Source organism: Engystomops pustulosus, chromosome 2 (genome assembly GCF_040894005.1).
Source record: "Engystomops pustulosus chromosome 2, aEngPut4.maternal, whole genome shotgun sequence".
NCBI classification, from domain to species: Eukaryota; Metazoa; Chordata; class Amphibia; order Anura; family Leptodactylidae; genus Engystomops; species Engystomops pustulosus.
This window is the reverse complement of record NC_092412.1, coordinates 245,890,030-245,917,435: the sequence shown is the minus strand read 5'-3', so window position 1 is coordinate 245,917,435 and position 27,406 is coordinate 245,890,030. Positions and strand designations below refer to the sequence as shown.

The window sequence follows — 27,406 nt, the reverse complement described above, 5'->3', positions numbered from 1 at the left end:
ACAATCTAACTTTCGCTATGAATGAAGTGATGGTGAAATACCCGCCACTACCTGGAGGATGAGGGAGGACATGGCGGGGCGGCTGGTTGCTCGGCTTCTGCTGCCTGTGATGCTCATTGTGGCAACCGAGACAAACGGTCAGTGAACGAATGGGAAGAGTCTTCTGCCCTGTGCCCTCTATATACTACTGACAGTCTCTTTAGCGCCCCCTGTGTCATATTTAGCATCCCCTTTAGCACATATCTCCCAACTTTTCTGATGGAGAAAGAGGGATAATGATATTTTTTTCCGTACTTAGTGGCATCCACGCGGTATAAAGTCCCCATCGCGACCATGGACCTCCTATAAAATACCCACTAATGTGACCCACCATCATATAATACTCCCTTCCACAAATCCGGCTACAGCTCCAAAACCAAATAGAGTTTTTGACTCACCAAGTCCCACCCCTGGCAATCCGCCCGCTGTCCCCAAACAATCTGCTTTTGTACATCATGGCGACAAGTCGTTTTTTTAGATTTAGGGTGGTGGGACACGTGCCTTTTTTAATCTGTTTTTTAGGGTAGTCCGGCATGCGTTTTTTAACTGACTGCTTAAAAACGGCCTAAAAACGGGTTCAAAACGCCACGTGTGCCACCACCCTGTTAGAGGTGGAGACCATAAGCTCCTCAGTCGAGAGACTTATTGGACCTTCTCTCTTAATAGTAGACAACCATTGGGTCCGAATCTACGCCATAATTTTATTTATCATTATTGTATTGAAATATGTAATTGGTTATTCTTGGTAATAATATTATTGTTACAGTAATGTTGAGATTTTGTATAAGATTTACATTGTATCTGCAAATTGTATTGTTGATGAGCAATATTCCTACCATGTAGTGTCTGTATTTAGACTTCATACAATTGCGTTTCTGGTTTTGGGTTTTAATCTCCTTTGCTTATTTGCATTGTGATGGTATTTCCGCACTTTGGTTTTATGTAATATTTATTGGTTTTAAGCATTTTATTTTATTCGGACTATAATAATAATTCCTTTATTTATATAGCGCACACAGATTCCGCAGCGCTGCACAGAACTTTCCAAATCAGTCCTTGTCCCCAATGGACTATGAGTAAGAGCTAGACATAAACAGACCCCTTTTATTTATTCCTGCTCCCCAATTATGCTCCCCTTTTATTATGCTACAGTGCCTACAAGTAGTATTCAACCCCCTGCAGATTTAGCAGGTTTGATTAGAAGCAAATAAGTTAGAGCCTTCAAACTTCAAACAAGAGCAGGATTTATTAACAGATGCATAAATCTTACAAACCAAAAAGTTATGTTGCTTAGTTATATTTTAATAAATTTTAAACATAAAAGTGTGGGTCAATTATTATTCAACCCCTAGGTTTAATATTTTGTGGAATAACCCTTTTTTTGCAATTACAGCTAATAATCGTCTTTTATAAGACCTGATCAGGCCGGCACAGGTCTCTGGAGTTATCTTGGCCCACTCCTCTATGCAGATCTTCTCCAAGTCTCATGTGGACTTTAATCTTGAGCTCCTTCCACAAGTTTTCAATTGGGTTAAGGTCAGGAGACTGACTAGGCCACTGCAACACCTTGATTTTTTCCCTCTTGAACCAGGCCTTGGTTTTCTTGGCTGTGTGCTTTGGGTCGTTGTCTTGTTGCCAGATGAAATGACGACACATCTTAAGATCCTTGATGGAGGAGCGGAGGTTCTTGGCCAAAATCTCCAAGTAGGCCGTGTTATCCATTTTCCATGGATGCGTACCAGATGGCCAGGCCCCTTGGCTGAGAAGCAGCCCCACAGCATGATGCTGTCACCACCATGCTTGACTGTAGGGATGGTATTCTTGGGGTCTTATATTGGTTGGCACCAAAGATCTCGATCTTGGTCTCATCAGACCAGAGAACCTTGAACCAGTCTGTTTCAGAGTCCTCCAAGTGATCATGAGCAAACTGTAAACGAGCCTTGACATGATGCATTGAAAGTAAAGGTACCTTATATGCTCGTCTGGAACGGAGACCATTGCGGTGGAGTACGTTACTTATGGTATTGACTGAAACCAATGTCCCCACTGCCATGAGATCTTCCCGGAGCTCCTTCCTTGTTGTCCTTGGGTTAGCCTTGACTCTTCGGACAAGCCTGGCCTCGGCACGAGAGGAAACTTTCAAAGGCTGTCCAGGCCGTGGAAGGCTAACAGTAGTTCCATAAGCCTTCCACTTCCAGGTGATGCTCCCAACAGTGGAGACAGGTAGGCCCAACTCCTTGGAAAGGGTTTTGTACCCCTTGCCAGCCTTCTGACCCTCCTCGATCTTGTCTCTAATGGCCTTGGAATGCTCCTTTGTCTTTCCCATGTTGACCATGTATGAGTGCTGTTCACAAGTTTGGAGAGGGTCTTAAATAGTCAGAAAAGGCTGGAAAAACAGATAATTAATCCAAACATGTGAAGCTCATTGTTCTTTGTGCCTGAACTACTTCTTAATACTTGAGGGGAACCAAACAGAATTCTGGTGGTTTGAGGGGTTGAATAATAAGTGACCCACACTTTTATGTTTAAAATTTATTAAAATTTAACTGAGCAACACAACTTTTTGGTTGTAAGATTTATGCATCTGTTAATAAATCCTGCTCTTGTTTGAAGTTTGAAGGCTCTAACTTTTTTGCTTCTTATCAAACCTGCTAAATCTGCAGGGGGTTGCATACTACTTGTAGGCACTGAACCTATGTGTACCCACCCCTCCCGCTCATAGTGTGCCCCCCCCCCCCCCCCCCCGCTCACATTGATCTCTATTCCCTTTATGTTGGGTCTCTGGTGCTTAAATAGTAACTAAACTTTGGAACAAATTTTTATTTTTTTAAAGTAGGAGCCGTGCTCTGATATCAGGGGAGATCCCATAGTAGCTTTGCCCAGGGAAATCATCTCTGAGGAGACGTCAGGCAGAGGAGCGGGAGGGAACCCTTTTAGTAAATGTGTAGGGCTGTCTGTCTGCAGGAACCACGTCATGGGGAAATACCTTTTATCTGTCCATATATGGTGTTTCTACACCTCTGAGGGCTTCCCCCTGACCCAAGATCTCTAAATTATATAATGTTATCCAAATAATAGATTTAGGGTTAGACGGGGCTTGAATTCACAATCTCCACTCTCTACCATACCATAGAGCTACAGTACAGTGCTCTTACCCGCTAGACTGTGGACTTAAAGGGGGTTTTCCCACCAAACAAGTTGGGCCCTATCCACAGGATATGACAGTGATGACTAGAGGTCACAAGAACGAGGGGTCCGAGGTGCCTCCATCAGACCCCTCGTTACTCCCTGAGATTAATGGAGCAGATGTCCACGCATGACCGTTCTTCTGCATTCATCACTATGGAGCTGACGGAGATCGCCGAGCGTGTTTGGTGGGAAAACCCCTGTAATGGCTGTCAAAGAGAGGATTTTATCTAAGAATTTTCCAAGATCTTCCATAGAGTTACACGGTTCCACAAGCTCAATGTACTGGTATTATAGGGAGGTATCTTCTCAGAGATCTATATATATATATATATATATATATATATATATATATAACACTTCATTATCTTTTTTAATTAATTAAAGATATTTATTTATTTAAAGATAATTCATTTTTTTCAATTAAAAAAAGCTAATGTAGTTCTATAGAGAGAAATCTGTGAGAAGATACATCTCTATATATCGGTGCATTGATCGTGTGGAACAGAGTAACTGTATGGAAGGTCAGTTAGTCAATAGTCTGGTGGATAAGTGACCTGGACTTTATCTCTATGGCATGGTAGTGAGAGGAGATTGTGAATTTAAGTCCCATCTGACCTCAAATGTATTATTTGGATAAAAGTATAAGCCTCTTGATGTATCCGGCTGTGCCGAAGGGGTGTAGGGCTATCATACGCCAGCACACGAGTAATAACATGAGTTGTGTTAGAGGAAGCCCTCAGAGATGTAGAAACACCATATATGGACAGATGGTGGTCTTTCCCCATCACGTGGTTCCTGCTTTGTAGACAGCTCAACAAATCTAATAAAAGGATTCCCTCCCTCTCCTCTGCCTGACGTCTCCTCAGAGAGGATAACCCTGCATACAGCTACTATGGGGTCCATCCTCGGCAGGGGAGAGAATGTCCTGCTTGATGTCAGAGCAGGCCTGGTCCTTAGCAGAACCCCTACTCTGTGACTAAGTAGTCGAACCAGTCAAGTAAGTCAACTTTCATTATACATACAGCAGAAATACTACAAAATAAAGTAATAAAGTATATTACATTTTTTTTTACTATTAGGACTAAATACTTAAAAGGAGAATTTAAAAGGTTAGTATAGAAAAAAGTTTCCAGGACACAAAAAAAGGGGGAGGGGCAGAGGGTGTTATTCCTGTCCAGCTCCTCTCCGAATAGGAAAGTGGTGGGAGGAAAAGTCTGTCTACAACACACCAACACCTCTCCAACACTTCAAAGAAGAGAGATCTATGTCCCTCAGGCTTTGCACTGATGTGTCAAATTGTATGAAAAATATATTTTTCAAAACTCGCCTGTGACAATGGTATGTGTCAGGGTGTGAGAGAAGTGACTCATTGAGACACTGGTTGACATTTGTATCTCGGGTGAGACAAACATAATGTCAATGTGTGTAGAGGTAATGGGATGCACAAGTCTATTATTGAAGGGTAGATTTCTCTCCAGGATGAAAAGGAGAAATAATTAGCAAATACCAAATAAAATTCAGTATTGCAGAGTATTATCATGAACAAGCAATCAGATGATTGCTTGTTCATGTCCCATGGTGGAAGTAGTAAAAAAAAAAATGTTTTTCAATAAAAAATAAAGTAATAAATCACTAAAAATGCCCATAAGCCCCATAACATATAAAGAGACATATAACGCTAAAAAAAGTCTAAATCATAACACAAACCCCACATATATAGTATCACCATGTCCGTAACAACCCGTAGAATAAAATTAAATATTGAACCCGCATGATGAGCGCCGTTAAAAAAAAACTGTTAAAAACCTGCCAAAAATTATAATTCTTACCTATTGAATCTCACCAAAAATGCAATAAAAAGTGTTCAAAAAAACATATGTACTCCAGAAGGATACTGGTGCAAAGTACAACATATCCCACAAAAAACAAGCTATCAACCAGCTCTGTAGCCAAAACGTAAAAATGTTATGCCACCTGGAAGACGGCAATGCAAAAATGATAGATTTTTCACACGTTAGGGTTTTATTTGGCAAATTTAGTAAAACGTAAGAAAAAAATATTCATGTCTGGTATCCCTGTAATCGTACTGACCCATAGAATAAAGATAACAGGATTATTAGGCTAAACGGTGAACACGAAAAAAAAAAAAGTAAAAAATCCAGTACAGAATTGATGCTTTTCTACTCATGACCTCAAAAAAAAGTTCTAAATTTTCAACAATAGGAGATACCAACCCCAAAATGGTAACACTGGAAAAAGCATCTCATCCGGCAAATAAAATGCCGTCACATGACCCAAATAACGGAGAAGCGAAAATTTTATAGCCCACAAAAGGGGCCAATGAGGAAACTAAAATCCTGGCAGCTGCAGGGTGCTCCTTCCCTTCTGCGCCTCGCTGTGCACCCATAAAACAATTCACTGCCACATGTGGGGGGTCTCTGTACTTGGGAGAAGTAACGGCCACATGTGGGGGGTCTCTGTACTTGGGAGAAGTAACGGCCACATGTGGGGGGTCTCTGCACTCGGGAGAAATTGCAGAACAAATTGTATGGTGGGTTTTATCTTTTTATCTTTTGGAAATGTGTAAATTTTAGGACTAAATGAACGTATAACCGACACAATTTGACCATTCTAAATTTCACCTCCATTTTGATTCAATTACTCAAGATCTCAAGGGGTTAACAATCTTCCTAAAGGTTGTTTCTGATAGTTTGAGGGGGGCAGATTTTAAAATGAGCTGATACATAGGGAGTTTTTGATGCTAAATATGTAAAATTTCACTCAAAACGGGATTTATCCCCAAAATAGTAAATTCTGAAAATACGGAAAATCGCTATTCGATTTGTAGGCTGCCGAACATCAAAATAAATTATCCAGACATTTCGAAAATGATGAAAGTAGACAAATGGGAAATGTTATTCAGCAACTTATTTAGGTGGTAAATCGATCTGCCTGAAAACGCAATGATTTCGAATTTCGACAATGGCAAGTTTTTCAAAAAATTCATCATTTTTTCTTTTTTGTAAATAAACGCAAAACTTATCAGCCAAAATTTACCACTAAAATGAAGTACAACATGTGGGGAAAAAACAGTCTCAGAATCGTTTAGATAAGTAACAGTGTTCAATAGTTATAGCCGTATAAAGAGGCGCAAGTCAGAATCCAAAACATCTGGCTGAGCCTTAAGCTACAAAATGGCTGCGTCCTTAAGGGGTTAAAATTGCTCCATCAAATACAAAACTTTTGTTTGTTGTGATTGTTGGGGGGAAAAAAAAAATCTGTGTAAAGGAAGGAGGGGATTTTTATCTTCCGTTAATAGATAAAACAAAGGGAATGAGAGCGACGTCACAGATGTATTTTACTGCTTCTCGCTGCTTTTTCCCCTGTACCGGTGCTGAGGTGTGGGGACCACAGTGACCACGCTCGCCTTCCTCTTCTCAAGCGAGTACATCACTTTTTTCCTGTGGTTTTTCTTTCATTTCAATGTGACCATTTTGTAGAGGAAACATATAACAACCAAAAACTTGATTTTATAATTTTTTTTATTCCTTTTTGTTTACACACACGTCAGCCATAACCTGCTCTGGTGCGAGCCATTTTGGGATCCTATGAGAGTCTTGCTGATATTCTGTAGAGATATAACTCCCCGAGCACTGAGCCTATTGCTTTTTGTGCTGTTGCTCACGTCCGGAGGATTTCACATTTGAACTGGGCAGATTCTCTAATTTTTCCCCAAAGTCCTCTCTGTGGGCTCATCCCCACTTCCCTCTCTCATGGTTTTTGGGATAGCTTTGTGCGGCACACCCGGAGTGCCATCTGAGCTTGGTGACCTGTTCTGGTTCCTGGACTGCTCTCCTATTTTCAGTTAGACCTCTCCCTGCCTTCCCCACTGGAGGTCTCCAACTTGGAGGACCTCCTTGGGGCCTTGGTCATCCCCCAGCTGCTCACACAGGCTTACGCTCTTCTCCAGTTTCAATAAAGTGCATATGGGGTGGTGCAAAGATTCCTCCGTCCTGACAACGATTAGTGGTAGATGGAGCTCTCCTTTTTTTGATACGGTAGTAGTTGCCAGGGTATAATTTCCTGATATAATCCTGGTGGGGGCGTATTTCTTCATTGTGTGTGAGATCTCCATGCATTTCTAAATCCACACATTGGTTTTCCCTAAATTCCTGGTATATTTGCTAGGGGTCATCATTGCGATTTAGAGCCACTACAACAAAATGGGGCACATTTACTAAGGGTCCGTGGACCGCATTTTCGACGGGTTTCCCAACTTTTTCAGTTTTGCGTTGCATTTAACTGGGGTTTTCGGCGCCCGCGATCGGATTTTGGCGCACAACCCGACTCATTTGGACTAAGCGCAGGATTTAACATTCAAAATTGTGTCGCAAGCCATGCACTTACATGCACCTGGAAGAAGATGGTGAACTCCGGCGGACCTGAGCGGGGAAGCGTCACCTGCAGGAAATTGGACCTGCATGATCTTAGTGAATCGCGGCAGCTCCGAATCCTCGTCGGACAACGCACCTCAGGGATCGCGACGGGACGGGTAAGTAAATGTGCCCCAATGTGTGGTCCTCCACGATCTTGTTGCAGAAGTGGTTACACCGAGTTAAGTTACATCCCCATTTCCCGATTCTGAATGCCAGTTGGAGCTGTCCGCACAAGTTTAAGAAGAGTTGGTCGAGGTGGTAGCCGAAAACCTCTAAGAGTGACTGTGTGTTTGTGTTTGGTCTGGGATGGTGGTGTTAAATCCTGGTTGTTGAAGTTCGCTATGCTGGACTATACATAATTAGATGATCCCGTATGGTGCCTTGTACAATAATTTACTGTCATATGTTCCTGTTTATTAAAAAGTCACCATGAGCTGTGACTGGTGCAATAAATACCGTAACAATGATCATCTGGTGGGATATCTTTGGCTGTGGCATTGTCTTTAGAGGGTCTAAGTTCAAGGCCAAAGCCAGCCAGCTGGATACTGACAGGGCTCTCCAGGCCATACCAGCCCAAGGAAGGGTTAGAAAAAAAAGCCACTAAAATAAATTGTGTCTTAATAATTTACGAGTAACATTTGAGTCTGTAGAACTTAATTTTTTTTCAGATCTGGAAACAATTGAAATTTTAATTGAAAAATCTCCGAATAGCGTTTCAGCATTCTGGGACTGGAATTACGAGTGTCCGGATGAGGTCACCTATACAGCTACGTATAAGAAGTAAGTTCTTCTGCTTTATGATATCTGTTGTGTAAGGATCCATTAGCCTAGTCTAATCATGGTGCATTGTGGGTGGGGCTTTATGAACAATGCATTGGCTTGAAGAATATTTTTCTCAATGCACTTTCGGTAAGCGTTGTAGAGTGCTCCGCTAGCGGAACCGGCAAATTTGAGAAAGCCTTATGTAATGCAGTGATATGGTAAGACACGTAAGAGGAGATTCTATATGCTTCACTTCATGACTTTTTACATTATTCTTTAGGTTAGGAGCCCCAGACAATGAATCACAGGAGTGTGTTACTACAGAACAATGCTCCTGTGAGATCCCCTATGGATTACTCGATCACAGTCATAACTACACCCTACTGATCAATGCTACCACTCCTGGCGGAAAAATCCTATTATACTCGAAAGACTTTGACCCGAACTGCAGTGAGTAGATTATATTCCACAACTACTTCTCTGTCTTTAACATAATGAATGATGTGATTTATACTGTACTTAAGTGATAAAGCAGAAGCTTGGAGTCTGGAGTGGCACCTTCTATAAGAACTATGATGAAACGTCTTCTCTGATTTCAAAATGGCCGTCTTTTGTCACATAGTCATTGAGCTTCTATACATGTTCACCTGGCGAACTTAGCTTTCAAGGTCCCTAGGTGGTCTATCAGTGATCAGACACTTAGGGGCTCATTTACTAAGGGTTGCGTTGCTCACTTTTGTTGTCTGTTCGCCTTTTTTGGGGATTGCACGGCTACGGCAGGTATTTAACAGGTGTCTGCGCTGAGATTTTTTGCACACGCGATCCTTTTTTGGCAAAGCTGCGCTGGCTTTCATGCGACACAAATTGGGGGGCGGGCTGTCGGATGATCCGACTGATTTGGACTGAGCGCGGGATTTAACTTTCAAATTGTGCCGCAATACAATGCACTTACAAGCACCAGGAATAAGAAGGTGAACTCCGGTGGACCTGAGCGGAGAAGAGACACCAGGTCAACTCCAGCGGCCGGGTAAGTAAATGTGCCCCTTTAGAGTTTCCATTAAATGTTTTTTTTAGTAATTACATCTGATTCCCTATCAACAGGAGAGGAGATTAAAGGGGGTTTTCAGTAGAATTAGAAAACCCTATAGAAACCAGGGCCAAAAGAATTAAGAAATGATACGTCTGGTTATTTGGTTAGATCCTGGGCCCACCGGAGGATCCTCTGATGCTCTGGTGGGACAGTCTGACAATGCCGTCAGCTGATGAAAAGGGCCATCCATTTTTTGGCTTTGCCTGGTTTTACAGCTTAGTCAATAAGTTTAATCCAAGGCAAATCATTTAAATCAATCTCCATTACAAAAATTCATGTTAAAATCACATAATTTTTATCCTGCTCATTTCACCAGAGATTAAACCTCCCACTGATGTCCATGTCAATACCAGCGATGCTTTGGTTATAGTTACATTTACGACCTCAAAACTATCATACATTGAAGAATATAACATAACTTTCAGAAGAAATGATTCCAAAAATGAGGTAGGTGGCTTTAAATGGGTTTTCTATGCCCCTATACTAATAATGACCTATCCTTAGCATAACCCCCTCCCCATTGATCGGCTATTAAACCCCACAGCTCTGCCTGTATTATATCAGCCATTCGTGTTATGCAATGCAGACAGGACTGATTGGAAGTGACCACCTCCTCGCCTTTAGCCAAATGCCTATGGCTACAAGCAATTTGTATAGCGCAGCAGTTGAGCAAACACGTGTCGATGGGGAGGATTGGGGTCCCCTATACTAGTTATTACAGCAGTTCCAGCTATTGACTTTCTGTGATCTCATAGTAACCAATCATAGCTTAACTTAAAGGGGTTGCCCACACTTTTATATAAGTTTCCCTTGTGCCTTTACTGCCTTAATAATAATTCCTGATATTTACTTTTGTACTGTGTGCAGAATCTTTGTGATTCTTTGTTTACATATCTGAGATCTGCTGGATAGGTGGAGCTGCAGAGGCAGAGTTATGACACATCCTGCTCCCTCGCCCCTCCCCTTTCTCTCAGTGAGAAGAGACACAATGGGTGATGCCATGAGGAGAGGACATGGAGCGGTGAGAGAGAGAAAGCTGTGTATACTTAGAGGGCAGCACGGTTAGAGCAGGGTAAAGGCTGAAGCTCTCAAAGGAGGCAAAGACACGAGTACATATACCAGCAGAGACCTATTTAATGGAAGGGATTTATTGAAAAGTGGCCAACCCCTTTAAATCCTTTAAACTGAGCTTTTAAAAATTTAGAGCTGAACTGTGATTGGGCAAAAAGACAATTTTAATGCTTTTGATAAATATTTCTTTTTTTAATTTAGAAATCTGCACTTGCCCAAAGTGGTATCTATATTATTCCACCCAATGAGCTGCTCCCTGAGCACACATACTGCCTGAAGGTTAATGTATACAACAAGCAGACTATGGAGTTGAGTGTATTCAGCCCAGAAGAATGTTTCATGGCGCCTGCTAGAGGTAAGATACTGGTAATGCATGTGTTATATACCAACTCCAGATCCCCTGCACAATTAATTCTTTAAATATGAAAATTATCCACCAAGCTTTGATTGACATTCATGTATTCACCAGAAACAGTATTGTTACTTTACAAGACTACCGATATTGGAAAAGTTTGTTGAAATGGCAGTCCTATCTAGCGCGGCCACCCTGCCAGGTAATGGTGGGGTGAGGTTACGTTTGCTCCCTGAACAGTGACCCAATACCATCACGGTCGGCTCCAGGTCTCAGTAGGCCCCTGGGTGACGGAGCCTCAGTAGGCCCCTGGGTGACGGAGCCTCAGTAGGCCCCTGGGTAACGGAGCCTCAGTAGGCCCCTTTGCAGTGAACTCACGTGAAAGCATTAAAAATTCAGAAACTAAAACTAGTCCCCTGTTCCCTAAAATATTTCCTAATTTATCATCCGAAACATCAGGGTTATTTTATATAAAGCCCCCTCATCCCCTATGGATTCATTAGATACAGCCCCCCTCACCCCATCAATACCTTATGTGGGGCCCCTCAGCAGCTCTTGGCCCCGGAACTTGCCTAAGTATGTCAAGCCCTGGCCCTGGGTACCATAAACCTCAATTGTGGCCGGCATCTGGTGCGACCACATAAAGGCCACAATGATGGTCGTGTGCATGTAGCTTCAAGGGATTTTTTTTTGTCTTTGGGTCAGTTCACAGATTCACTCTCCATTTCAAATCGATAGAAAAAAGAAGCGGCGTGACCTAATTGTGCATAGTATCTGGGTGATTGCCGGTAGGACTACCGGACACGCTGGTAAAAAAAAATCCATTTGAGAAAACCCAACAATGAATTTTGACTCAGTATTTGATTTTCTGATGGAAAATCTGTATCACATACCTCCATGTGAACTGACGCTTGCTCTTATCTAACAGGACCACCGGATAATCTGAGGATGGAGGCTCTAGACTCAACATACCTGCTGAATTGGGACTGGGACTTTGACCGGTCTCCAAATCCAACCTTTACAGTGGAAAAGTGGTGAGTGCACAAGGAACACAAACTGCAATCGCTCCAAGCTGCAGGTCATAAACGTACATGTGATTGAATGCAATGAGTGGAGCAAAAATCGCAATCCGAAGGCAGTGGGTGTGCAGCACAGGAGTAGTACCACACAATGAGATGGAAATATTGGGGCATATTTATCATACGCTGGCGCTCGGATCGTCCGGGGCCGATGCGACAAAATCCAATCGCGTGCAACAAAAATCGTCGGATATTACCATGTGCCCTGGGCTGTATGAATATTATAGCCCCTACAAGTCTGGGATCACTTCCTACATCTGGGACTAGATTCTGCTTTTTGGGGAATGGAGGATGTGTTTCTTCTCCCGCTTTCAATCTTCCGTTTAAGGACGTTTGGAGGACCTTCAAAGGTCCTGACATGGCTCTTGTGTACATGTGTAATGAGAGCAGGTACAGATGTATGAGGATTTAATGGGTGAAGGTCCTTCTCAGTATAAAATTTGGTGGGTGGTTTGGGTGGCCATAGTCCACCTAGAAGGCTTGGGCCCCAGGCTGCTGCCCAAACCACCGATATTATCATTCTCTATTGGAGATGGTACTGAAAGAAAAAACCTATCTGTCGATGTAGAGAGAGAAGAGTACAGGGCCAAAGGGAAGAGAAGACTAAAATTTGGCAATTGATACACTACATGTTAGATAGATGGGAAATAGTCTCAAGAGAAAGCCGTATCCTTTACCATCCGCGCCTGTGCACTGCCATCGCAGGGTGCTGATTCCTGACGTAGCTGCTGGGGGTCTCACATAGACTAAAACCATCCCCAGAAGAAGGCAACACTGAAACGTGTGGTCAGGAACCATATCCAGAGCAGTCCATCCACGAGCGTCGGCACCCATTTTCTTCCACATGTACACTTGGCTTCTTGAATGCATAGACTATACGCAGGGAGATTTTATAATGTGCTGGTGAGAGATATTAGGCTGCAATTATAGGGCAGGTCAGGAAATATGGCCTTGTTTACATTCTTATTGAAGATCAGGACATCTGGTCTAAGCAGGGAGTCCAGCCTCAAAGGCTTTCACACCTCGGATAGAATAGCTGGAAGTGACACACAGCCAAATGTCAAAGCTGTTTTATTACACCAGCTGGACCGTAACTTTATAAGGTAGTTATAAAGTTATAGAGTGTCCTAGCCAGTTATCTACTGCATTTATGGGACCTGGGTCGAGCACCTACCTGGTTGTCAGTCTGTCCTAGAACTCTGTGATGTTGGAAAAGCAGTATTCCTAATGGAAGCAAAATTGGTGGCTAGAGATCCGATGGCACCAGATCCGATCTTCAGTTTAGTTCTGACCCTTCCTAGGTTTTTAAAGGTGATTCGACCCATAGGAAGGAATCTTAGGCCCCACTGCCATGTTTTTGTGACTCCCATAGAGTTGTATGGAGAGTGGAGGTACATGCGCAGCTACAGCACACTCTCCATTGAGCTCGGCCAACAGCTTCCATTCCTGGGGCATGTGCGGGTTCCAGGGGTAGGACCTACCCTATCTATAGAAAATATCTATGATATTTTCATGGCATGTGGTGCACAGCACAAAAGTTTCAATAAATCAGTTGTGGTGACACTAGAGGAACCAGTGGACCGTCCTGACCAGCAAAGGGGCAGTCCAAGACGGTGAGATGTGTGTGCTGGGGCCTTGGTGGAGGCTTCTCCTATGCTGGCATATGATCGAAGCCCCACCACTCCAGCGTTTCTGGATACCTCAAGAAGCTTAGGCCTCCTGATGTATCAGGCAGGCGGCATCGCACAGAGTTGTGCCTAAAGACCATGTAAACGTTGAAGATGAAGATTTGCATCGTCTAGGTAGTGTGCAGGCCGAGCCTCCTTCATGCCTCCTCCACCTCCACTTGGAGAAACTTTAGTAATTGCTTTTATTTCAGGACTTCTACACCAGTTTTCTGGTGGAGAAGCCTTAGTAAATCCCCCCACCCGTTTTAACCACAACAACCCCCCCTCCTTTTAAACAATTACCATATATACTCGAGTATAAGCCTAGTTTTTCAGCATAAAAAATGTGCTGAAAACCCAAACTCGGCTTATACTTGAGTAAAAAAAAATATAGGTTTTACCAGGTTTTTGTGGTAAACTTGGGGGCCTCGGCTTATACTTGGGTCGGCTTATACTCGAGTATATACAGTAATTTACATATTGGATAAAAGCTCATTACCTCCAACCTGCACACAATCATGCTGCACACCTCTGATGCCCAGTGGAACTGGTGTGGTTAGTAATAGGACACCAAGTTCCCTTTTGCAAATTTGTCCCAGTAATTTGGGCCGGGGGCCAAGAAAAATACTTCCCTATGGAGTGGTGTAAGTACGGAAATTACTGGTTATGCAATCTCCCAAGATCTTTCATTTCAGTCTTACCCTACCTTCAAAACTTTTCTAGGATAAGGAAAAGAGCAATTCGCCCCCCCCCCCCAGGAAAGAGCACCCCCCTTGTCCCGAGTCTTTGTCTGGCATTGCAGCTCAACCACCTTCATATGCAATGTAATGTTTTTTGTTGCAGATCCTTGGTACAGAATTGTAATATTTTGATAAGTATCAGATAAAATAACTTACATTCTGCTACTGCATGGTGTGAACTCGGCCTTCTATCCCTAAACTTTAGATATTGCTTAATTGTTGAAGTGATGACAAACAAGTAACAACGATCCTCTTTGTTTTCAGCCATACATTTGACAGCTGTGCTAAAATAAAGGGATGTGAAAACATAACCACCACTCAGTGTGACTGCTCAGAATTGCTTTTCATTGGAAACCACATCCTCCGGGTCTCTGTGTATGACAGCCATAGACAAGAAAAAAGTGCTAATGTTATACAGTTTCATCCATCCCAAGATAGTAAGTACAAAAAAAAACACAACAAAACTGATATAAAAATTGGGAATTGCCCATAAAAACAATCCTCGTCCTGTAATGACTTTACTTCCTCTTTGCTTGATGCCTCAGCGCAGCATCACATGGGAAACTACAGACATCGCCATCTTTCCCTGCTGTGAAGAAAAGGCACCTACCACCACGATTCTACCTATAAAGGTAGAACGGGTGGTAGGTGGATGAATGGGACGTGAGGATAGCCCTTTTTTGGGCTAATCCTCACGTCCCGACTATCTTTAAGAAAAGTTTAAATTGGGGATATGTTAATTTTTTAAAGCGGCTACGGGGGCGTGGAGTAGCCGGACATGAGGCTACACGTCGCGGTTACTCTACGCCCCAGTAGCCTCTTTTCTCCGCCTAACATTGCATCTTCAGCGCGCAGCTCTTCGCTGAGTACCCGGCATCTGCGCATGCGCAGTAGCTCCGGCCTCGGAGCTGTGGCCGCGCACCCGCAGGCCTGCGTAGCCTCATGTCCTCATAGCCTCATGTCCGGCTACTCCACACCCCAGTAGCCACTTAAATTAAATTTACATATCCCCCCATTAAAGTTTTCTTAAAGATAGCCGGGACGTGAGGATTAGCCCAAAAAAGGGCTATCCTCACGTCCCATTCATCCACCTACCACCCCATCTACCTTTATAGGTAGGTGGTAGGTGCCCTTTAACCTTTTCACTCTATTTTCCTAAAATATGTAAAAGACCATAAGTACAAAGTCAGGGAAGCAGTACCGTCGTATTTTTCATTATAAGTGTGTGACAAGAGCCTGTGTTATCATCAGCAGTGGCTCGAATAGGAGTTTGTGTTCCTGTACTTCTTACACAGTCCTTTGTATTCTTCTTTATCCCTTTCTTCCTAGCTGCCTCAGTTTATGTAGTTGTAGTTTTTTTGAATCCAGTCACCTATACCAATAGCTTCGGATGAGGAGCTGTTAACACTGGACATCTAGTTTCCACACAGAAACTAGGTTATTATCATTTATAGTGAAAGTCAAGGGGGAGGGGTCAAGCTTCCCCACAGCTGTGGCTGTGACTTTATCCATTTAATAATCACTCTAATTTTAGCAGGATGTGAAAGCCTTTCATAGTGACATTTTAATGGTGACATTTTCAAAATTAAAGTGAATAATCCGGGTTAAGTTTTTAATATCTCATTTTTTTGGCAGCTGTGATTTCACCTCCGAAAGATCTGAAGATGGGAATTAAAGGCAATAAATTGTTCATTAATGTGAGCGCACCTGAAGGGTTCAACAATTCAAATATATATCATCTCTGTGATTGGCTGACCCACCTGGAATATTGGACCAAGTCCACACAGAATTCAGAGGTGAGAATACTGTATCAAGTCCTGTGATATATATAAATCTGCATTAAAGGGGTCTGGCTAGTTTTTCTAGCGAGCATAAACAATAGAAGCGTACTAACCAATCCTTGCTTTTCCAGTCCGTTTACACCCTGCACAGCCTATCACAGGCCTCAGTGAGCTCATGGAACAAACGGTGGCGGGGCACATGGCTGCAGGGGGGCCACATAAGTCTTTACATGAGGAAACTATGGGGATGAGGGGAGCTTTATATAAAATAACCCTGAGAAGACTGTTTGGGATAATAAACTAGGGAATATTTTAGGGAACAGGAGACTGTCTTAGTTTCTGAATTTTTAATGCCGCCATGAGAGTTCAATGGAAATGATTCCGAATTATTAGGGCTCTTGTATTAATACTTTTGTAAGTGGTTGAGTCCAAGTACAACAGTCACAGAAACTTGTAAGACTCTAGAAAGCAGAGGATCCTACACATGGGCCTACTGAGGCTCTGTCACCCAGGGACCTACTGAGGCTCTGTCACCCAGGGACCTACTGAGGTTCTGTCACCCAAGGGCCTACTGTGGATCTGTCACCCAGGGACCTACTGAGGCTCTGTCACCCAGGGACCTACTGAGGTTCTGTCACCCAAGGGCCTACTGAGGCTCTGTCACCCAGGGGCCTACTGAGGCTCTGTCACCCAGGGGCCTACTGAGGCTCTGTCACCCAGGGGCCTACTGAGGCTCTGTCACCCAGGGGCCTACTGAGGCTCTGTCACCCAGGGGCTTACTGAGGCTCTGTCACCCAGGGGCCTACTGAGGCTCTGTCACCCAGGGGCCTACTGAGGCTCTGTCACCCAGGGGCCTACTGAGGCTCTGTCACCCAGGGGCCTACTGAGGCTCTGTCACCCAGGGGCCTACTGAGGCTCTGTCACCCAGGGGCCTGCTGAGGCTCTGTCACCCAAGGAGCCTACTGAGACTCTGTCAGATTTTGGCGGAGTCCATCCTGCTATTATTTGTAGTTATACATTTTGGGCCATTCAAGGGGTCTTCTACCAAAGGCACTTGTGAAGTGTAAGATTGCCTGGGGTCTGACCACTCGTGACATAAAGGGCTGGTCATGGGTGAACCTAAACTCCCTGCTGCCTGAGGTGAGTTATAGAACAGCGCCCCCTCCGCCCCATCCAATTGCAATTTATCAAGTTATTTTTCTAGTAAGTGGGTTCTCCGTGCAGCGTCTAACATCTATGCTGACATCAGGTATGAAGAGACACTATTTTTAAGGGGCTTGTCCTGCTTTGCAGCAGGATGCTGCCCCCCATCTTGAGGCAGGTGGCGCTGCCTGAGGCAAGAAGCTCAACTCATACAATACATGTGTAACCAGTGCTCAATTCACTTAAATGAGGCTGCTGAGATATATATCACACATAATCCCCATCGTGCATGCTTACTCATAATTCATTTACAGAAAAACTGATCAATTTTTATCCTAACAAAGTGTGTTAAGCAGAAGCACAGAGGTCGCAGCAGGCAGAGGGGGTCGTCGGGTGTGCTTAAAGGAAACCTACCTTTTGATTTGATGCATTATGAAGCAAACATACCTTGACACTGCTGTAGCTACACTGATGCAGGATCATATCTTGGTTAATCCCTGAGCTGAGTGGTTTTGCTGAAAAAACAATTATAACATTCAGCTGGGTCGGGCTGGCTGACATAAATACGTTACACACTGGAGCTTGTAATTACAAATGGCTGCTAAGTAAAGCATGGCTAGTCAAGCATTAATCAACCTGAGCTGGATCACTCATACACAGCAGCCGGGGGATGGTGCAGCAATTGATTACTCTGTCTGGCAGGGAGAAAACTGATTGCATCATCATCATCTCCTGCAGAGAGAAACTCTCCTGCTATGAGAAGCGGGAAAGCAAGCGATGAAGTAGCCATAGAAGTGACAGAGCTTCATTATCATAATGTTATATCTGTTTTATCAGCAAACCGCTCAGCACAGGGATTAACCAAGATATGATCCTGCATCAGTGTAGCTACAGCATTCACAAGGTATGTTTGCTTCATACTGCATCAAATCAAATGGTAGGTTTCCTTTAAGTAGGGGACCGCCTGTAATTTCAATATTAATTTTACAGGACTGTTATTTGCATCTGTAAAGGCCGTCCTCATATCTCAGTCTTGTTTGCTGTCAGGTTATAAACTATGCTGAATTATGAATTTATATTGTTTTATAGTTTACCTTGTCTTTTAGGTAACGGTTCAAGAAAGTAACAAACCATTTTTTAGTATTGAGTCTATAGAGGCCTCAACAACTTACTGTGCAAAAGCAAAGATGACGTGTAATAACAACAGTAACAGGAGCAGCCTGTACGGCGAGGAACACTGCATCACATCAGGTGTGTACAATGAAATCAAGTCTATTTATGCTAATAACCTGTTGGGGGGGAGGGGGGTGAAGCCCTTTCCTAAATTATGTGCACGGCCTTGGCAGGTCCTGTTCCCATCTACACCAGCAGTGAACTGGCTTAGATCTCAGTGATTTGGCGTGAAAGATGATACTTCAATCAGAGATAATTGACTCCGCCTTTTTCCTCATCCTAGCCACGCCTCTTTTTTAAAGTTGGGAGGGTAGTAAAAAACATCCATTTGCGCAAAAAGATTTGGTCGGTAGAAAAGACACAGACCCAAGTGATTGTCCTTATCCTTCTGAAATAACTGTTTTGATCCCTTTTCTCTTAGGTTCCAGATCATATTTGGTTGCATGGATCTTTATGGCGATAGTTGTGATTTCGGTTGTTCTTTACATTTGCTTCTGCAACGTAAAGCGTTACATAAAGCATATTTTCTTCCCATCCAGCAATCTTCCACCAACCTTTCATAAGGTAAGCGATTGAAATCTCAATTGAAGGAAACACTGAGGCGCTAGAGCAAACTCTGCCAGACTAAGTTGCATGTGTCTCCTTATACATTACTTTCAATCTTTAAGCAGACTTTATGGCAGAAATTCAAAGCGGAACTTTTACCACCTCATACGTGTAGTGCTGAAAAGGGGCTGCTTTACAGATTCAGGGGCGCTTTGAATTATATTTCTAGCCCCCACGTTTGCTGAGATATTTGTCCCAGTATCTGATCTTAGCTAATAGCTCAGTGTCAGAGAAGATTATCATAAAACACGCCTCCTCCTGTGCTCCAGCACCTCCTCTCTGACAGTGGAGAGGATTACCTATAGAATTGTATGTTCATCTCCACAGGTGTGAGTAGGGAAAGGTCCTCTTTAAACTAAACCTTTTGAAGTTTTTTTTTTCAATAAATTTTTTTTTAAAGAAATTAATTGAGCAACTAATATATATAATATAATAATATAATATAGTATATAAGCTCTAATATATAGCTTCTCTGTGCTTTTTTTCTGCTATTTCTCCTGTATTGAGCAATATATCTGAAAGCATTTAGAGCTCTTTCCTCCTAAGACAGATAATAATTAACTCTTTCCATACCTAGAGAATATTACCCTTGATAATTCATCTCTCTGTGGAGATTAGATTAATCCAGGTCTGCCTGTAAAGTCATTTGGGCACATTTATTAAGGGTTTTGGATCACACTTTTGTCGGACTGTTCATGGTTTTTGTGATTTGCGCAGCTTTGAAAGGTATTTAACAAGTGTCTGCGCTGGGATTGTGTCGCACGTGATCGGATTGTGGCGAGGCTGCGCTGTCTGTCATGCAACAGAAATTCGGGGGCGGGCGGTCGGACAATCCAACTGATTCGGACTGAGCGCATGATTTAAGTTTCAAATTGTGTCGCAAGACAATGCACTTATATGCAAAAGGAAGAAGAAGGTGAATTCCGGCGGACCTGAGCGGGAAGCGACACATGCAGGATATCGGGCGCACGATCTTATTGAATCGCGGCAGAGTGCACGATCATCGGACAATGCACTTTCATGAACTCCTCGGACCGGGTAAGTAAATGTGCCCCATTAGGTTTCTCTATTAGTGGATACAGAACAGAAAGCTGATTTACACAAACTGCTTAATTAAAGGAAGAAAGGCAGGGGAAAAAGAAAGACACAGGAACAGATTTCTTTAATAAATTGTATTATAAAGTTTACAATCATTATATGTACTACTCATTCATAAGCATTTTGCCGAAAGTTTAGTGATGCTTTAAAAACTTTAGGCAATTGTTTTATAAAAATGAATTGGGAAGCTGAAATAAAATTCTGACTGTTGTAAATCTGACGAGTCAGGTTTTCATGCCCCTGCCCGCCTTCCGCCTGACCCACTACCACCCCAAAACTTCCAAAATGGCATGCAGGTAGCAGAAGCTCAAAAACTGGCGGACTTGGGAGTGATCCATGTCAGTCAGAAAGCAGTCATAAATATCCCCCATTGTTTTGATATTTGGATAAAATCTTAATTTTTGGACCCAGGGATACCTAATGTGTTAATGATTTTTTTATGATAATAATATTATACCCATGATATATTATAACATATTCTAAAAAAAAGTATAAAAGTTTTTTTTTTAACTTTGTAAAGTTTTTTTTTTTAATGCAATATCCAAATGATGATATTTTTTTTTCTCCAGGGTTTAGGGGAAACATCTTTGAATTGTAACCAAGAACAATTTTTATTGCCTAAAGAAGAGGCCACAGATCGGTGCTGCATTGACCTGAGATCGTCTACAGAAGATTTGGTGCCTATAAATGGTAGCGATAAGTCTCAGGGCAACAGTCAGGATTCTGGAAATTATTCAAATGAGGGTCACGGCACACAGTGATCTTTATGTATTAGGGAATCTGCTGTAACTGGGTTCCATTGTAATGTCATACTGTTGTTAAACTTAAAGGGAACCTGTCATCAGATTATTCCTTTTAAACTACCAGCCCCCTTAGGTAGGGAACGGAATGTCCTTTCTAGAATTCCATCTTTTATGTAAAATCTCACCCATTATGCTCCATGTGAAAATGAGCAGAACACTGTCAGCTTTGGCCAAAGATGAGTCAGGCTCAGAGGCTGGAGGGTGAGCGTCATTTTAGAAGCCTATATATTGGGTTCTAAAGAAGCTAGAGCCGTATGGTTTTATGATCTACAGAACTGGAGAACTGGGCAGTTACATTCAGAGTTGGGAAGATATGATTCCCACATTTTTGTATCATTCCCTGTGTGTCCGATTCTATAGCTCGCAAAACCACAAGCCTGATGTGATTTGAAAGATTAGATTCTCACCATTATTCTCCCCCATATTATGGAATTGGATATTTATCTGCAGCTTGCATTCCCAACCATGACTTCCCCTGCCGATATCTCTGTAGTTCTGTAGCTCACATGATGTGGTTTGAAAGATGAAATTCTCTTCTTTAATACAATACCAGAACCATGGTTCTATCTGCTGTTGAGCCCAATGTATAGGCCTGGGCCGTAACTGAGAGAGGCTGGGCCCCAGAGCAGACTTTTGAATGGGGGCCCCCTTCCCCTTAAAAAATATACATATCTGTACTCTCTAATAGGTTTATACCATCAAACACACATTTATACACTGATATATACAGTGCATACACATGTCATGCACACATACAGTATATAGACATCAAATACACACACATAGTAAAAATACATCATATTATTACACATACAGTGTATATACACCATATAATCATATGTACACAGTATTAACATACATACAGCATATACACAAAATATACACAGTTCCATAAGCACAGTGTATAATGGTGCATCCATTCTTTAGTGTTGCAGTTCTTATGGCTGGGCCCCTTGACACTGCGGGCCCCATAGCAGCTGCTATGGCTGCTACCCCTATAGTTACGCCCCTGGTATAGGCTCTACAGCCACTTAGCCGGATTAGAGTTTTCTGAAAATTTTTAAAGGACATCTATAAAAACAAACTCTTCCAAGGTCACTTAAAGGACATCTATCAGCAGATCAAGGATTGTAAGCCAAGCACACTGACATACGGGTGTGCGTCCCCTCTGGCAGGATCTGCTCTTTTAGCTTTTTATGACCTTGTTTTTAAGAAAAAGGGATTTAAACATTATGCAAATAAACCTGAGGGGCTCCAGGCTCTATTAACTTCTATGCCTTTTTTTTTTTTTTTAAAAACCTGGGCATAAAAAGCTAAAAGAATAGCAGATCCTACCAGAGGGGGCACACACCAGTATGTCAGTGTGCTTGGTTTACAATCCTTGATCTGGTGATAGATGTCGTTTAAGTGACCTTGGAAGAGATTTTTTTTTATAGGTAAAAGGGTGAGATTTCACAAAAAGAGGGAATTTATAGAAAGGACATTTCATGCCCGACCTGAGGAAGAGGTGAAAGTTTAGTGGGGTAAAAGTAGGTGAAAGGTTCCTTTTAAATAGATTTTCGAGATCTTTGTGATTGTCATTGCTTACTTTGGTGGTGTGACCATTGTGGCAGGTTATTTTATGCATAGTTTTTAAATTTAAGTTATTTTTTTCCAAAATACAGCAGCCAGTGTTTTGTATTTGTACTGAAATGTACCAATGTCTTTATACCCTCTGTTTTCTTTTTTTCCCCCCAATAAAAATGACTAATGTGACGTATTCTGTAATTTCTTTCTTTCCCTGCTATAAGGCTTCTAATGTGATGAGTTGAAATCTTGGATATTGTGAGTCTTCAATGATTTAGTACTACACCCATCAGTCTCCTGCAGCTCTACTCCAAGTCATTAATAACCCCTACACTCACATTATTCCATTGCTGTTCTGTCTGGATATCAGAGTTCTGGTTCCAATCCCCTGCCCCCGCGCGCTGGCCGTACAGTGCCCGCCTTCACAGAGTAAATAATTGCAATTCCTAGTGTTGCTCCATAAATTGCAATTATTTTGCACATGGCTGGTGTACAAGCCCTAAGGAACCTCCTTCTCTATATGTTTTGAAGTCTGATGCAATTTATTTCTGTTCCTCATTTATGATTTCACAACCTTTCACACTTACAAAATTTCATCTGACTCTATATACAGTATGCCCTTCTTTCTGTGGCCTCTCCACTGTAAAATATATCCTATTCCCTGTATAATGCCCCCTACAGTATTCCATCCATTATACGATGCCCCCTACAGTATTCCATCCATTATATGATGCCCCCTATAGTAGTCCATCCATTATATGAGGCCCTCTATTGTATTCCATCCATTATATGATGCCCCCTATTGTATTCCATCCATTATATGAGGCCCCCTATTGTATTCCATCCATTATATGAGGCCCTCTATTGCAGTCCATCCATTATATGATGCCCCCTATTTTAGTCCATCCATTTTATGAGGCCCCCTATAGTAGTCCATCCATTATATGAGGCCCCGTATTGTATTCCATCCATTATATGAGGCCCTCTATTGCAGTCCATCCATTATATGATGCCCCCTATTTTAGTCCATCCATTTTATGAGGCCCCCTATAGTAGTCCATCCATTTTACGATGCCCCCTATAGTAGTCCATCCATTATATGATGCCCCCTATAGTAGTCCATCCATTATATGATGCCCCCTATAGTAGTCCATCCATTATATGATGCCCCCTATAGTAGTCCATCCATTATATGAGCCCCCCTATAGTAGTCCATCCATTATATGATGCCCCCTATAGTAGTCCATCCATTATATGATGCCCCCTATAGTATTCCATTCATTATATGATGCCCCCTATTGTAGTCCATCCATCTGACTCTATATGCAGTATGTCCTTCTTTCTGTGGCCTCTCCACTGTACAATGTGTCATATTCCCTGTATAATGCCCCCTACAGTATTCATTATATGATGCCCCCTATTGTAGTCATCCCTTATATGACGCCCCCTATTTTAGTCGATCCATTTTATGAGGCCCCCTATAGTAGTCCTTCCATTATATGATGCCCCCTGTAGTAGTCCATCCATTATATGATGCCCCTGATTGTAGTCCATCCATTATATGATGCCCCCTATAGTAGTCCATCCATTATATGAGCCCCCCTATTGTAGTACATCCATTATATGAGACCCCCTATTGTAGTCCATCCATTATATGATGCCCCCTGTAGTAGTCCATCCATTATATGATGCCCCTGATTGTAGTCCATCCATTATATGATGCCCCCTATAGTAGTCCATCCATTATATGAGGCCCCCTATTGTAGTCCATCCATTATATGAGGCCCCCTATAGTATTCCATTCATTATATGATGCCCCCTATTGTAGTCCATCCATTATATGATGCCCCCTATTGTAGTCCATCCATTATATGATGGCCCCTATAGTATTCCATCCATTATGATGCCCCCTATAGTAGTCCATCCATTATATGAGGCCCCCTATTGTAGCCCATCCATTATCCATCTGACTCTATACAGTATGTTCTTCTTTCTGTGGCCTCTCCAGTGTAAAATGTATCTTAATCCCTGTATAATGCCCCCTACAGTATTCCATCCATTATATGATGCCCCCTATTGTAGTCCATCCATTATATGATGCCCCCTATTGTAGTCCATCCATTATATGATGCGCCCTATAGTAGTCCATCCATTATATGATGCCCCCTATTGTAGTCCATCCATTATATGATGCCCCCTATAGTAGTCCATCCATTATATGATGCCCCCTATTGTAGTCCATCCATTATATGATGCCCCCTATTGTAGGCCATCCATTATATGATGGCCCCTATAGTAGTCCATCCATTATCCATCTGACTCTATATACAGTATGTCCTTCTTTCTGTGGCCTCTCCACTGGAAAATGTGTCATATTCCCTGTATAATGCCCCCTACAGTATTCCATCCATTATATGATGCCCTCTATTGTAGTCCATCCTTTATATGATGCCCTCTATTGTAGTCCATCCATTATATGAGGCTCCCTATAGTATTCCATCCATTATATGATGCCCCCTATTGTAGGCCATCCATTATATGAGGCCCTCTATTGTAGTCCATCCATTATATGAGGCCCCCTATTGTAGCCCATCCATTATATGAGGCCCCCTATTGTAGCCCATCCATTATATGAGGCCCCCTATTGTAGCCCATCAATTATATGAGGCCCCCTATTGTAGTCCATCCATTATATGAGGCCCCCTATTGTAGTCCATCCATTATATGAGGCCCCCTATTGTAGTCCATCCATTATATGAGGCCCCCTATTGTAGTCCATCCATTATATGAGGCCCCCTATTGTAGTCCATCCATTATATGAGGCCCCCTATTGTAGTCCATCCATTATATGAGGCCCCCTATTGTAGTCCATCCAGTATATGAGGCCCCCTATTGTAGTCCATCCACTGTATAATGTGCCATATTGCAGCCCATCAATTCTATAATTCTTCCTATTTTAGTCCATTCATTATGTAATGCCCCAATTGTCTTCTAACCGCTGTATAATGCCCCATAGTGTGGTCCGCTGACTGTATTATAGCACCAGTTTTTTCTGGTGAACTCATCAGTTTAATGGCGTGCAGCACAATTATGTTGGGACTTTCCACATAGATGTGGTGCATGGTATGGAACCGCATCGGAACGACCCTTTAGGTGCAGTGTTGCGGCACACTTCATAAATACACAAGTAGTTTGATAAATGGACCTTGATTGGACCTTGATAAATCTTTTGGAATGTCTGTGAGGCTCCCGAACATTATAGTTGAGGGGTGAGGGAGTAAATAGGGAGGACCATTGTAAGTTGGTGGGTAAGATAATGGGGGGGTGGATTTAAAGTGGTTGATTCTATATGGGTAATGGGCATTATACAGTCTGGGGGGGGGTCACAGGAAGGGGGGTATTATGTAGGGTGAGTGTGCCAGACCTAAGGGGACATCATACAAGGTGGATTTTAAATGGACTGGGGCATTATACATTATGGAGGGCACTAAGAGAAGTATTGGAAGACATTGATGGGGATAACATACTATTCATGTACACAAGGTGCTGGGGTTTGAGGCACGCAGCGGATGTGGTTTTGGCAGTAGTGGATTATAAAACAGGCGGTAGCCCAGGGCCCAAGCCTTCTAGGAGCCCATGACCACCCAAACCACCCAACAAATTTTATACTGAGAAGGACCTTCACCCATGAAATCCTCCTACTTCTGTTTTTGCTCTCAATACACGTGTACACAAGAGCCATTTTAGGTCCTTCGAGGGTCCTGAAACCACAGATTGAAAGCAGCAGAAGGGGCACATCCCCCATTCCCCAAGAAGCTGATTCTAGTCCCATATGTAGGAAGTGATTCCAGACTTGTAGGGGCTATAATATTCATACATCCCAGGGCCCATAGTAGTCCTAATTTGCCCCTGGGCTTTGGGTCTCAACATTTTCAATATTGGGAATGGTATATTGTATTATCTTGATCAGCATGTGCAATGTTACCACACTGGGACCTGACAGCAGTGTGGAGGGCAACTGGATTCCCAGGGACCGGCTGTAGTGAGGCTTAGCGCAAGAATTGTCATTTTTTTATATTTTTCAAAATGGCAAAAAAATGCCATTTTCGACTTTGGACGCTATTTTCCGTTACAGGGTTAAATGTAGTGAAAAAACATCATCATATTTTGATAGATCGGGCATTTTCGGACGCGGCGATACCTAATATGTTTATGATTTTTACTGTTTATTTATTTTTATATCAGTTCTAGGGAAAGGGGGGTGATTTGAATTTTTAGGTTTTTTTATTATAATTTTTTTTTTTTTTGTTACTTTTACTATTTTTCAGACTCCCTAGGGTACTCTAACCCTAGGTAGTCTGATCGATCCTATCATATATTGCCATACCACTGTATATGTGGATTTTACTCCCCATGCATTACAATGTGCAATTAGCACATTGTAATGCATGGGTTAAAACGAAGTAGCCTCGGGTATTCGGAACACCCGAGGTTACCATGGCGACGGATCGCCGCTCCCCGTGACGTCATCGGGGAGCAGCGATCCACGACAAGATGGCGGCGCCCATGCGGCGCCATCTCCTTGAAGCCGCCGGCAGCATTGCCGGCGGCGATCGAGGTGAAAACACCCGCGATCGGTGCTAGCACCGATCGCGGGTGTTACCGGTAAGCCTTTGCTGCAATATGCAGCAAAGACTTACCGGCTATGGAGAGGGCTCGGCCGCGAGCCCTCTCCATGCACCGGGACCCGGCGCGCGCCGTACTAGTACGGCGCGCGTCGGGAAGGGGTTAATGGCACACAGTCCAACGAA

The 27,406-nt window shown here is 42.8% G+C and overlaps 1 protein-coding gene across 1 annotated transcript; it reads left to right on the top strand.

Moving 5' to 3' along the window:
* Positions 1–22,141, top strand: LOC140119536 (interferon alpha/beta receptor 1-like). The gene is made up of 11 exons (XM_072138681.1): positions 1–137; positions 8,333–8,444; positions 8,707–8,876; positions 9,833–9,963; positions 10,789–10,942; positions 11,868–11,973; positions 14,690–14,862; positions 16,061–16,221; positions 18,456–18,600; positions 18,944–19,086; positions 20,796–22,141. Exons 1-11 carry the CDS (start codon positions 59–61, stop codon positions 20,985–20,987), a joined length of 1,566 nt encoding a protein of 521 aa, XP_071994782.1. The 5' UTR covers positions 1–58; the 3' UTR covers positions 20,988–22,141.
* Positions 22,142–27,406: the final 5,265 nt, after the last annotated feature.